Genomic DNA, 11,618 nt, shown 5'->3' with positions numbered 1-11,618 from the left:
GCTGCAATCCCTTCTCCTCCATTCTCCTCCGGAGATTTTGGAAACATACACACACATGTCCAGCACGTTTTCCAAACTACCAGGTCCAGGAATATAACTATGCAGTCAATCATGCCATATCCAGCTGCCTTAACCACCATACCATGCCACCAGCTGGCTCTCTAAGTAATGTTTTATTTATTTTAATTTTTTAAATGTTTTTGCTATAGGGTGCATGCACTCACCAAAGAGACAGAGAGAGAGATATAGAAAGTAGAAATTCCCCCTCCCCCCAGGGGGATGGCCACACCACAATCCCTTCTCCTCTAGTCTCCTCTCAGGATTTTGGGTATACATGTACATGCACCTAGTATTAGTTTTTTTAAGCCTCTGGGTCCAGGATTTGAAGCCTGGTCAACTATGTGAGAGTCCAGCAATTTAAACAATACTCCATCTGTAGGTATAATGTTTTAAATTCTAAAACTGTACATTAAGAATGATTATTTCATATTTCATTGTCCTCACAGGATTGATATGAGACTCCAGTGAAGCAGCAAGTGTGAAAGGACATTGATATACACATAAGGGGGGCCAGCATAGGGTGCTTAAGGTGGTGGATTCCCACATGGATGATCATTGTTTGAGTCCAAGATCCAGTCTTTTTTTAAAGAATTATTTTATTCATTTTATTTCTATTTTTTTTAAAAATTTGGCTAGAGAGGGACGCTCTCTTAACCACCATGCCACCTGCCGGCCCCCAGATCCAGAGTTTTAAAATTCAAGGACTAGCAAATGCCATAACGTTTATGTTGCTGGACTCCCAGATAGTCGACCTATGTTTGAGTCCCAGACTTGGCAACTTAAAAACTCAAGCCAGGTGTGTGCATGCATGCCCAAGATCCTGAGAGGAGAATGGAGGAGAAGGGATTGCAGCATGACCATCCTCCCTAGGGGGTGAGTTTTCACTTTTCCTCTCTCTGTCTCTCTCTATATCTTCAGCAAGCACACTCACTCTATAGCAAAAACACTCACCCTATAGCACTCACCCTATGCATATAAAAAATATATGCACAAGATGTTATGAAAATGCATGGTATATCAGTTACTCTGTTAATAATCCTAATATGGCTTTCAGAGATTCCCATGAAGTTTAAAAATATAAATTGTCATTTTTTTATCGAAAGAGAATATTATCCCCACTTTAGTTTTTCCCCAAGCCAAACTGTATCCAGCTTTATTAAAGGTACTTTTCAAACAGGACATGGGCAGACAATCGTTAACGGTATATAACAACTTTCAAACTCCCTTCTTCAATGGACTACCAAAATCACAAAGCCACTATAAAACCCAATGAGAAGTCTTCATTTGATGCTCTTAACAGGGGAAGTTTAGAGTTGACATTTTTTAGAGTTGACATTTCACATTTAGCATGTCTAAATGTAGTTCACAAGTAAATTCTTCTCTGACTCCAAGTGATTGCATATTTATCTTAAGCACTTTTCAAATGATAAAGATAAATAATGGGATATCACTTTGATGACTTTTATTCATTCAGCAGCTTTTGAATATTGTCAGTCTGTCATTTGTCACACCGCACCTGACATTCATCACACCAGTACAAAGCAAAGTAACCTAAAATCAGTACGCCAATTAGAAGTTTGATAGATGAACAAGTTGATATAGTTAATTTACAGAATTAACCAGATCAACTAGCTGGTAGACAAATGACCAGTTTACTGAATTAGTAATTCACCAAAAACATGCTTCTGCTTCCAATCTGCTCCACTGCTTTTCTTCTAAAAATCCTAGGAAATTTGAATTGTGAATAAAATAAAATTAATTGTCAATAAATCCATAAAACAGTCACTAAATTGTGCCACATGGCAGAAATTTGCAGTCATAATTTTCAGATAGATCAAATCTAGGGCAAAACCTTGAAGGCAGTAGAAAGGACCACACTGAACCTCTGCTTAGAGAAAATCATTATAAAGAACTGTGAGGTAAACATAGTGAGTCTGATGAATATTAACCATTTTTTTTTTTTGGAGACCAATAATTTTTTTTGGAGAGATTTTCACTGTAGGGCGCGTGCGCTCGCCAGACAGACAGAGAGAGACATAGAGACAGAAAGCGAGAAATCACCCCCCAGGGGGTATGGTCACGCCGCAATCCCTTCTCCATTCCCTTCTCCATTTTCCTCTCGGGATCTATGGGCACGCACGCACACGCGCCCGGCGTGAGTTTTAAGCCACCAGGTCCAGGACACGAACCGCGGTCGACTACGTGGGAGTCCAGCGACATAGCCATTACGCTAACTGCTGGTTCCCAATATTAACCATTTTTAAATCAATCCACTGACTTTTCTGCTCTCCTTTGAATTGTCTATTTGTCTGTTTAACTCTAATGAGTTAGTTCTGCTTAATGCATAACCACAAATCCTGACCAGTATAGTAATAGTAAATATTCAGCCTCATGTTTGTGAGTTTTCAAGTTGACTGAAGCAGCTCCACTGCAGGCTGCAGTTTGACTGGTCAGTGGAAGAAGTTCTAGCCCGTGTGTGTTCACTCCACAGCTCAGGCCGTGATGCAGCGGCTCATCATCTTGTGATGGTGATAGTGACACAAGAAGACAGACAAATGCAGGAGACTTCTTAAGGCCAACTCTAACTGGCATATAGTCATTTTTACCCACATCCCTTCAGCCTAACCAAGATGTACAGTTGAACCTAAAGTCAAGGGATAGAAAAGTATATGGTCCTTTTTGTGGGAGAACTGCAAAGTTACATGGAAAATGGCACAGATACAGGAAGGAGTAGAAAACTGTGCTTATAATTTAATCTGACACAAGTAAGCTTGATTAACACATGTGAAAACATACCCAGATATCTTTCCTCATCTAGTACCTATACCTATGTCCCTTCCTTGAGAAAATAAATCCAAGCATAAAGAGAATTAGGAACTGTAGGTAACTAGATTAGAAGAAATATATATATATATTTGTGTGTGTGTGTGTGTGTGTGTGTGTGTATTAATCATTTCCAAGGAAAGTTAAATTTAATATACACAAAAATCTCCCTCCTCTAGATTCATTGCTCGTTATAGACCTTAGCAAAACTAAGTGCTATAAATACTGTCAAATGTTAATAGAACTATTTTATTTCCTTTATTTATAATAGGGGCATGCTTGTACACATGAGACTGAGAGAGAGAGAGAGATGATCACTCTCCCCTGGGGCTGGTCGGGTTCCCTTCTTCCAGTCCTCCAGTCAGATCTTGACCATTCATGCACTTGCCCAACATGTTTTACGCTGACTGGCCAGGAATTCAAACTACAGTCGTCATGTGGAATCCAGCTTTTCTCAATCAGTGCATTATTGCTGTTCCATGGATCCAATCCAGAGCATGTCTTGTTTTGTTTTGTTTAGTTTTGTTTGTTGCAAGAGGGTAAATGCATGTGCCTTAGAGAAAAAGAAAGCAAGCATCCCCCAGGGAGGTCTCTTTACACTCCAGTTATTTGTTTCTTCTTTTCTCCATCCTGTCATAGGCATGCACACACACGCTGGGCATTGTTTTCAAGCTCCCAGGACAAGGATTTGAACCTCAGCTTGCCATGTGGAATCTGGCTCCCTCTGCACAGCACTTAACCACTGTCTTACAGGACCAGAAGATGTTTTCATTGTTGTTGTGGTTGGTTTCAGTTTGCTATAGGGTACATGTGCTTACCAGAGAGAGACAGAAAGAGATAGGGAAAATGAGAATGCCTCCTCCAGGGAGTATGATCATGCCTCAATTCTTTCTCCTCTCAGGATTCTGGACACACACACATGTGCCAGGCATGTTTTGAAAGCCACCTGAAAAATAACTCAGTCAACAATGTGAAATCCAGCCACTTTTACCAACACGGCTCCAGTTGACCCCAGAACATGTTTTTGATGAATCAAAAGTTTAGTCATGTGATATTAGTAATTTACTCAAATTGGAAAATAGCTATTTGGCAAATTTATTTTTCTGAATTTACCAGAACAGTAGATACAGGGATACACAGGCAAGATCCATTCCCTAAAAAAAATTCCAAGGATAGTTTAGTTTCTATTCACAATTCCCAAGTACTCACATTCCAGGGCTCTCCCCTTTATATCCTCCAGAGGAATATTAAAGCAGGGTGCACTGTCAGAAAAACTATGACATCAAGAGAAACAGTTTGCACTTCCTTGCCAAAGAAACTGAATCACAGAGTTTCTGACCCTTGCCTGAGGTTGTAAGTTTAATCATTAAGTAGTGGAACTTGACTTCATTCGATTAATTTGGTTCCAGAGTCAAATCCTTTAACCACTTCACTATGCCCTGGGGCATCACCCCCGGAGGAACCACCTCCACCAAAACTCCCTGTGGCAAATACTCCTCCTTTCTTCAGGACACAATCCTCATTATTTTTCAAGCAGCGATGTGCCTGACCCAAAGGGAAAGCCAGTCTGATTTAAGCCAGACATATAATTCCATTCTCTTTTGCCAATACTTGCTTTCCCAGCCTCCTTTGCACCAAAGTTAATGAGAATTAAAAATAGTAGTTAGGTTGACTATTTTATCTTTTTTTTTTTTGATATTTGTCCCAAAATAAAAAGTGAGCTTCTCCCACTTCTCATATAAAGATATGATGTCTAGAACATGTGGCTTATTGTATCTTATAGCCATGAGGAACAGTCTAGGGAACTAAAAGGCACTGATCCAGCGCACTGGCATCACAGAATTAGCAAAACAACCCTGGAACCACTGACCTCCAAACTCCCTCTTGGTGAGAAATTAATGTTATAGTTTAAAAGAAGGACAGGAAAACTTTTCTATAAAGTGTTAGATAAATATTTCAGGCTTTGCAGACTACCAGTTTCTGTTAACAACTACTCAACATGAATGAAAGTAGACATAGATAACCTGTAAAATATTGGCATAGTCGTGTTCCAATAAATCTTTATTTATGGACATTAAAATTTCAACAACGAATAAAGTTTGTACATCACAAGATATTTATTCTTCTAATTTTTTCCAATCATTAGAAAATGTAAAAACCATTGCTAGTTCTCAAGCCGTGCAAAAACAGTCAATAATTTAGATTTGGTGAAAACTGTTGCTCAACAGGCTATATCACAGATAACTATTAATGTATTCCTAACTAAATCACTGTATTTACCTAAGTGCTCAGTAAAACAACTGCCTAGAGGGAACTAGCAGTTAGCGTAATGGCTATGTCGCTGAACTCCCATATAGTCGACCTCGATTCACATCCCGGACCCAGTGGCTTAAAACTCAGACACGTTGTGTGCTTGCCCAAGATCCCAAGATGAAAATGTAGGAAAAGAGACTGCGGCGTGGCTATTCCCGCTGGGGGTGATTTCTCGCTTTCTGCCTCTCTGTCTCTGTCTTTCTGGCAAGCACACACGCCCTGTAGCAAAATCCTCCCACCCCCCGCACAAAAAAAAAAAAAAAAAAAAAACCTGCCTAGATCTAAAGATAAAGATGTGGGAAGAAGACAGGAGAAGCACAAGTGTCTAAGGAAAGAAATTAAGGAGAAAAATAGAGAGGCAAAACATTTATGAGACACAGAAAAGGATTATAATCTGTTGATAATAATGTGTTTTGTATCCTCTACCAGAGAAGTGTAGTTATGTTGGGTAACTTCAATTTACAAGCTAAGTGGTGGTATGGTGATTAAATGTATGAAATAATTTAATTTTTTAAAAAAGACAAGCATCTTATAAAATTGTTCAGATTAAAATATTAATGATTAATAATAGCATTCTCACTATACTCTTCTGTCTCATGGGGAAAAAAAAAAAAGCTCCTACGATAATAGAATTTCAGATATCAGAATCATGTTTATAGGACAGCAATGCCAAATTAAGTAGAGAAGCCTTCCTAGGATGCTCCAAAGATCACAAAGCTGAAGAGGAACAAAGTGAAACAGTAACTTTTGTCTCCAAGTGCCATGATCTTTCCACATAACATGGCATGCTAAAATCAAGAGGTGAAGTAAATAAATCCAAGGTCTCACAGCTGCTGGAAGGCAGTGTAGGGATTCTGGTTTAGGTGACTGGTTGTACTGTCACTATACTTTGCAACATGAACTACTTACAAAGAAAAGGAAAGCACGGTCTCATTTTAAATGATGTCTGAAATGCTGACATCTAGGAGAGAGCTCAGATTATTCCCATCATGTATAAACTGATACCTAAAGTACAACAAAAAGTATGGATAAGAGGAACCAGCAGTTAGTGTAATTCCCATATAGCCAACTGTGGTTCGAGTCCCAGACCCGGTGGCTTAAATTCACGCCGGGTGCGTGTGGGAGCGTGCCCAAGATCCAGAATGGAGAATGGAGAAGGGATTGTGGCGTGGCCATCCCCGCCGGGGGGTGATTTCTCGCTTTCTATCTCTCTGCCTCTCTCTGTCTTTTCGGCGACCACACGCACCCTATAGCAAAAACGTCTCAAAAAAAAAAAGTATGAATAAGACAACTTTTGCTCTATTCCTTCATAGTTCACTAAAATCACATCGCATATTCCATCACCCCATTTATGCCATTTATTGTGTCATGTTTGCATTTTTATTCCATGCCTGCATTCACTTTCTTGCCCCACAGCTTCCTCATGGCACTTTTCATCTCTGAATTTCTGAGTGTGTAAATGATGGGATTCAGCATGGGAGTGATGACTGTGTAGAACACAGCCACAAGTTTGTCCTCAGTGAAGGTAGAAGAGGGTCTCAGGTAAAGGAAGATCGCAGGTCCAAAAAACAAGATGACCACCGTGATGTGAGAGGCACAGGTGGAGAGAGCTTTGTGTCTCCCTGATGCAGAATAGTTCCTCAGATTGACCAGGATCACAATATAGGAGGATACCAAGATAAGGAAGGAGAAGACAGAGATTAATCCACTGTTGGCCAACACAACAACACCCTCCACAAAAGTGTCAGTGCATGCAAGCTTGAATAAGGGATGGAGATCACAGAAGTAATGGTCAATCACATTGGGACCACAGAAGGGCAATTGGACAGTGATAAGAATCTGAACCATGGAATGAATCATGCCCCCCAGCCAGGAACCAGCCACCAGACGGTAACACACAGGTTGGTCCATGATGGTTGTATAATAAAGAGGTTTGCAGATTGCCACATAGCGGTCATAGGCCATCACTGTGAGCAGGAAAATCTCAGTGACTCCAAAGAAGTGGAAAAAGAAAATCTGAGCCAGGCAGCCTTGCAGGGAGATGGTTTTAACTTTGGCAAGTAGGTCTGTGATGAATTTAGGAACCACAGTAGAGGAGTAGCTGATCTCCACCAAGGACAGGTAGCTAAGGAAGAAGTACATGGGGGAATGTAGACTTTTACTGATGCCAACTGTCAGAATGATGAGACCATTGCCCACCACTGTGGCCAGGTACACAGGAAGGAAGACCACAAAACACATTCTCTGTATCTCTGGATCCTGGAAAAGGCCGTTAATGATTAACTCGGTCACATTATTTGGAATGGCCATGGATTCGATTCAAGTGTGCTGAATGCCAGAGAGTGGCAGACTGCAAATAAAAAAAACACCAGTTTCATTTTATTTACAGTACATTAGATAGTGTAATTCATATTATGACACACTTATTAGTCATTCTCTTGGGATATAAGTATTCATTCAGCACTAAATATTAACAGTCTAACACTTCATATTATTTTAATTCATTTCATTTTATTGGGAAATTAAGGCTTAGATAAATGATTATTTGTCTCTAAATCACAAAAAAGGTGGTGAATTTGTGAATTTGGAAATTCAGAACTGGTCTTTCTGACTTTGAATTAGGGTTCTTTCTAATTTACTGCAAGAAATCCTGAGCTTGAGGAGACATCAAGTTAATAGCTAATATTTGTATTATCTTCATTGCATTTTATTTTTTTGTTTTCAGGAAATATTAAAATGTTTTATTTTTGATAAATAAAGCAAAATGATCATATACCAATTGATTAACTAATAAATTTACAAAAAATATTCTGAAAAGTGCTTTATAAATCTTATCATTAATTTATGTTTTATTTTTCATATTTTACTCTATACATTAAATCTTTTTATATCACTACAACTTATAAAATGAATTACCCAACATTAATACACTTCACACCAGTCCAGTTGAGCATATCATATATGTTATCATCAACAGTCAATCCTCCATTTCTGTGTCCATTAAATGTCTTGCCTATTTTTCTCCTTGCTTTCTTTCCTCTCCCTCTCTTCCATCTCCCATCCTCTTCTTACACTATCTCCAGTATCCAAAACCATTTTCCATGCTTCTATATCCTTAATCTTTCACTTAAGGACTAGACAGAGGGACACCATGAGTGGAGTCTGAGACTTGATTTCACTCAACACAGGAAAGGTCATTGCATTTTGAGAGGTCTCCTGCTGGGGGATCTCTTCCTGTCTTCCTCATTTCCTTCACCTTTGCCTCCCAGAATTACATTCTCACTACTAATTCTGCCCTTTCCAAAAGGTTCTCCATCCTATTTTCTTTATACCATCACGTAAGTCCTAAATTTGCTCAGGTTAAATTATTTGCCCTTAGAACTTTTGTTTTAGCTGGGCTAACTTCTTTATTGGTTAGACTTATAGATCAAAATGGACCAATCAAAACTTCGTGTTAAGAAGTGATCTTGATCAATATCTTATATATTAGCTTGACCTATGTAGATCAAATTCAAGTTTCACATACTTACATGATCATTTCAGAAATGTAATGTCATCTGCTGCTTTTTTATGTCAGATATCGATCTGTCAACACTACTAAGTATTTCAATCTTTGGTCAGTTAAAACCAGCATTCATTAGCAAGGTAGACACAGCAATTCAGTTAGTCTTGGAGGCAGTTTCTCTGACAGATCCAGGTTTCACTTATGCTGATGGCATGTATCTTCAGAGGCTGTGGCATTTACACCATTCAACACAGCTGCATCAGCTTAGTTATTATCACTATGGTCAGAAAAAATATTTAAAGATAAAAGACAGAAGAATGTCATCCATCCTCATTAGCAAAGACAATATATATCAGTAGCAGCAGAACCAGTGAAACTCTGCAGGAGTTTTTCTGTTTTGGTATTCAGACTGGAAGCTGCAAGAGCCATGGTCTCTAACCACTGTCAACCAGGTGAGATCCAGCTCCCAATGCACAGTGCTTAACCAATGCAGTTCAGGGTTAGCCCAATTGGCTCCCAATTTGGAAAAAGAAATAAAATAAAATTTGATGCCTTTTTACCTCCATCAAAGTAAATTCTGAATTAAAGATTTAGATACATGGGACCAGAAGTTAGCGTAATGGCTATGTCGCTGGACTCCCACGTAGTCAACCGCGGTTCAAGTCCCGGACCCGGTGGCTTAAAACTTACGCCAGGCGCGTGTGCGTGTGTGCCCAAGATTTCGAGAGGAGACTGGAGGAGAAGTGATTGCAGTGTGGCCATCCCCCCTGGGGGGTGATTTCTCACTTTCTATCTCTCTGTCTCTCTCTGTCTGTCTGGCGAGCGCACGCACCCTATAGCAAAAACCTCTCCAAAAAAAAAAGAGAAAGATTTAGATACAAATATTAAAATTATTAAAGAACTAGAAGGAGAGACCAGCAGTTAGTGTAATGGCTGTCGCTGGACTCCCATGTAATCAACCGCGGTTCGTCCCGGACCCGCTGGCTTAAACTCATGTTGGGTGTGTGTGTGTATATGCCCAAGAACCCAAGAGGAGAATGGATGAGAAGGGATTGCAGCATGGCCATCCCCCCCACTAGGGAGTGATTTCTTGCCTTCTATCTCTCTGTCTCTCTCTGTCTTTCTGGTGAGCGCATGCACCCTATAGCAAAAACCTCTTAAAAAAAAAAAAAAAACTAGAAAGAGAATCAGTAAATATAATCCTAATTTGGAGATAGAATGACCTTTAGAAGACTAGCATAAATGTTAGAATCTGTCTTTACCAAAGGAAAAAATTTAAAAATACAATTGTTGAATGACAACAACAAAATCTAAACAAAGGAATTACCCAAATAACATCATGGAAAAAATACTAAAATATATCTGAAAAGATTCAACATCCCCAATACTAAAAAAAAAGCTATTAAATCTATAAGAAATATAACAAGTCAAAGTGGAAAAAAACACATCTCAGTTCATAAAAGAATGAGTAAAAGAGCAATATACTTATGAAAGGATATTAAGCCTCCCTAGTAAGCAAATAAATGTTCATTCAATATAAAAAACACTTTTAACTATAAAGAAAACTTTGGTAATTGGACAGGAAATAAGCGTAGGAGAGTTAGTAAGGGTGAGGATTAGGTTTAGAATTCATGTTAAGCTTAGTCCTATATTCTGTTGTAGATGTGAAAATCAGGACAACCATTCTGGGGAGAAAAACCAACAATGTATATCAAATGTGTAGATCCTTTCTACCTCCAGAAATCTCATATATTCCAAGGAGATATTGGTTAAATGTCCAAGTGTTGAAGGCTGTGTTGTGCTAGCACCATCTCAGCCCAGCTTTGGATGATCTTTTTTCAACTGCATATTCAGTGATGTCATATTGTTTAGCTTAAAGTCAGTCAGGCTATGGATATTTGCACATTGGAAGTCAGCAAACATTACAAATCTGACCATATTTTGTCTATTTCTTTTCTTTTTTGTTCCCTGTCTCTTTTTATTTTTTTTATTTTTGTTACAGAGTGCATGTGCTCACCAGAGAGAGAGAGAGGGAGAAAGAGAGAGTGAGAAATCAGCCCTTGTCAGGAAAACAATGCCATAAGCTCTTCTCTATTCTCCTCTCAGGATTTGGGGCATTCACACACATGGAGCCGAGCATGTTTTTTAAGCTTCTGGGTCCAGGACTCAAACTGTGCACTTGGCCATCCAGCCTCCATAGCCACCATGCTACCTGGTTGGACACTAGAGCTTGTTTTTAGGATGGCGTGTTATTAAACACTATTCAGCACACCACTAAGTAGAGACTAGGGGGAGAACTTGTCTTCTTACTCCCGGTACATATTTCTAGGTGAAGGGAGCTCCTGGAACATAACACCCCCACCCCCACCTGCTAGATTAAATTTGAAAGAAATGATCAGGCATACACAGGTGGGGGTGGGGGTGTTATGCTCCCTTTCCCTTCTCTTGGAGTGAAATGCTGTAAGAGCACCCTTTCTACTCTGCCTAAGCACAACCTCTGTCTCTGTAGAATACATACAAAGTACTCTATACACATTCGTTAATTCTATTCTCATGACAATGTGATATTGATAACATTATTAGCACCCACTTTTCACCTATGGGGAACAGAAACATAGAGAAGTAAAGAGTTAAAATCAGGGACCAGCAGTTAGTGTAATGGCTATGTTGCTGAACTCCCATGTGGCCAACCGTGGTTTGAGTCCCAGACCCAATGGCTTAAACTCATGCTGGGTGCATGTGCTTGGGTGCCCAAGATCCCGTCAGGAGAATGGAGGAGAAAGGATTGCCGCATGGCCATCCCCCCTGGGGGGGGGTGATTTCTCGCTTTCTGTCTCTGTCTCTCTCTCTCTTTCTGGCACGCACACGCGCCCTATAGCAAAAACCCCTCCAAAAAAAGAAAAAGAGTTAAAATTAA

At 39.5% G+C, this 11,618-nt stretch overlaps 1 protein-coding gene across 1 annotated transcript; it reads right to left on the bottom strand.

The window, feature by feature from the left end:
• Positions 1–6,576: 6,576 nt before the first annotated feature.
• LOC102496796 (olfactory receptor 4B1) lies at positions 6,577–7,506 on the bottom strand. The gene has a single exon (XM_006146842.1). It carries the CDS (start codon positions 7,504–7,506, stop codon positions 6,577–6,579), a length of 930 nt encoding a protein of 309 aa, XP_006146904.1.
• Positions 7,507–11,618: the final 4,112 nt, after the last annotated feature.

The sequence above is a fragment of the Tupaia chinensis genome, unplaced genomic scaffold (assembly GCF_000334495.1).
Source record: "Tupaia chinensis unplaced genomic scaffold, TupChi_1.0 Scaffold000188_1, whole genome shotgun sequence".
Lineage (NCBI taxonomy): Eukaryota > Metazoa > Chordata > Mammalia > Scandentia > Tupaiidae > Tupaia > Tupaia belangeri.
This window is presented reverse-complemented; position numbering and strand designations above follow the sequence as displayed.